At 56.1% G+C, this 2,590-nt stretch overlaps 1 protein-coding gene across 1 annotated transcript; it reads right to left on the reverse strand.

Annotated features, from left to right (window-relative positions):
- Positions 1-50: 50 nt before the first annotated feature.
- Positions 51-2,514, reverse strand: ETH_00043675 (uncharacterized protein; the record flags this gene model as incomplete). Its single annotated transcript, XM_013379750.1, has 8 exons — positions 51-122; positions 179-307; positions 496-885; positions 984-1,047; positions 1,242-1,320; positions 1,630-1,799; positions 1,977-2,101; positions 2,306-2,514. Coding segments are annotated over 8 exons (1,238 nt in total), but the record flags the coding sequence as incomplete, so codon positions are not given.
- Positions 2,515-2,590: the final 76 nt, after the last annotated feature.

Raw genomic sequence — 2,590 nt, forward strand, 5'->3', positions numbered from 1 at the left:
TAGGTGCGGCACGTACTGCGCAGCAAACCCTAAACCCTAAACCCTCAACCCTAAACCCTACCACTACCCACACCACTGTCACTTCCGCTGCTGTGGTCTGCACGCGTGGCTGCCGCGCACTCCTAGTGCAACCCAAACCCTAAACCCTCAACCCTCAACCCTAAACCCTAAACCCTACTTTGTTGATGATTTTGGTGAGCTCGCGTTCGTGTTTTTTCCTGTGATGAAGATGCACAAAAGAAGGGCCTTTAAAAAGCTTCTGGCAAAGAGTGCAGCGGTAGCGGCCCTCGGCGTCCTTGGAAGTGTGCTGCGCGCAAACCCTAAACCCTAAACCCTAAACCCTAAACCCTAAACCGTCGACGCCGAGTCATCGAGCCGCTGGGGGCAGCGCGAGTCCCTGCGGCTTTCACCGCGCAGCTCTGCTGCTCGCTGGGCGTGCAAACCCCCAAAAAGGGTTTAGGGTTTAGCTCTTAGGGTTTAGGGTTTAGGGTTTACTTCTTCGCAAAATGCCAGCCACTTGCTCCGGATAATGGGACTCTCCTGCTCGTCTAAAGGGGGAGGCAAATTCTGTCTCATATTTGCTGCCATGTGCAGCAGCACTTGCAGCCGCTGGTCTAGCTGCTGCGCCCATTGCTGCTGCTGCTGCGAGACCCCCTTGCTGCTGCTGCTGCTGCTGCTGCTGCTGCCGGTGGGGGAGCTCGCCGCGCCGTCCGTCGGCATGTCTTCCTCCTGCTGCTGCTGCTGCTCCTCCTGCTGCTCCTGCTGCTCTTCCTCCTGCTGCTGCTGCTGCTGCTGCTGCAGGTAGTGCTGCAGCTGCGGAGGGCAGGAAGGCCGCAAGTGCCCAGCGGTGGCGTTCAGGTGCAGCTGCTGCGGGTCGTCGTAGACCTGCAGCACAAACCCTAAACCCTAAACCCTAAACCCTAAACCCCCGGCAGCGGCGCGAGCTACGAACTAGGGTTTAGGGTTTAGGGTTTGCAAAACACCTTTCCACTGTAGTAACAGATGCAGTGAACCTGGCGCAGATACGTCAGCATCAAGTCAAGCCTCCTGCAAGCCACCAACCCCAAACCCTAAACCCTAAACCCTAAACCCTAACCGCTAACCATTCACTAAACCCTCAGTAAATGCCGCAACCCGAGAGCTCCGCTGCTGTTCCTCAAGACACAGGACCCAAACAAGGGCTGAGGGTTTACTAGGTTTCAGGATTAGGGTTTAGGGTTTAGGGTTTGAGGTGTACGGACAGCCAAGGGTCTTCAATGCCGTCCAAAATGTCCTCAAGCGGATGAGCAGCATCAGCAGGACACACGTCCAGCTGCGCGTCTGCAGCAGCAGCAGCAGCAGCAGCAGCAAATGAATGCAGCAGCAGCAGCAGCAGCAAATGAATGCAGCAGCAGCAAGTGAATGCAGCAGCAAACAGCAGCAGCAGCGACAGCGGCAAGAGCAGCCCAAGGCCATACGGCCGCAGCCTCGTAAACCCTAAACCCCAAACCCTAGACTCCAAACCCTAGACCCCAAACCCCAAACCCTAAACCTAAACCCAAAACCCCAAACCCCAAACCCTAGACCCCAAACCTAAACCCCAAACCTAAACCCCAAACCCTAAACCCTAAACCCTAAACCCTAGCGGACCGAGGGTGCGTATGAGTTCCCAAGCAGCATCCGTGTCTTTGTGGAGTCTGTGAAGAGTAGCAGCAATTGGAGGGGTTAAAGACACAGCCACAAAAGGCCCAATTTCTTTTGGCTGCTGCAGCAGCAGCCGCAGCTCGCTGAGGGTTTCTCCCGCGCTCAAACGCACGATCCTGCGCCCAAACCCTAAACCCTAAACCCTAAACCCTTAACCCTGGCCCTGGCGGTGCAGGCTTGCTACGCGCGGAAACGGCACATGCGCCACCAAGGACGCAGAAACGCACCCAAAACACCCCCCAAACCCTAAACCCTAAACCCCAAACCCCAAACCCTAAACCCTAAACCCTCACGTGAACTCTGCTCCTTGCGCAAGGGCCTCGTCTGCTGCTTCTTGAGAAGCAAAATAAACATGAGCAGTTCGAGGGGCAGTGAGGCCCGCGTTGGAGACCATTGCCACGTAGAGGGCTCCCCGCTTCTGCGCAGCAACCCTAAACCCTAAACCCTAAACCCTAAACCCTAAACCCTAGCTGTCTAGCTGTCAAGCAGCAATCCTGAATGAAAGGCAGTAGACCCTCAATCTTAGGCAGCAAATTCTGACGGCAAACACTGGAGCGGACGCCACGCAAGCATCACGCGCAAACCCTAAACCCTAAACCCTAAACCCTAAACCCTAGCTGACCTCCAGCGCCTTGAGTATTTCAAATTTGTTGATCTGCGGGTCCACGCGGTGCACTTCTAAGCAGCAGGCGTTTGGCAGCAGCAAGAAGTCCGTGGGCACTTTGAAGACGCCGAAGGGAAGCCGCTGTTGCTGCTGCTGCTGCTGCTGCTGCTGCGTACACACCCGAATCTGCCGAGGCCAGTCTTCCAGCAGCAAAGGAGATATATCGCCTGCAGCAATCAAGCAGCAGCAGCAGCAGCAGCAGCAAGTGCAGCAGCAGCAGCAGCAGCAGCAGCAGCAAGAGCA

This window comes from Eimeria tenella, genomic scaffold (genome assembly GCF_000499545.2).
Source record: "Eimeria tenella Houghton genomic scaffold, Eth_scaff3899, whole genome shotgun sequence".
NCBI classification, from domain to species: Eukaryota; Apicomplexa; class Conoidasida; order Eucoccidiorida; family Eimeriidae; genus Eimeria; species Eimeria tenella.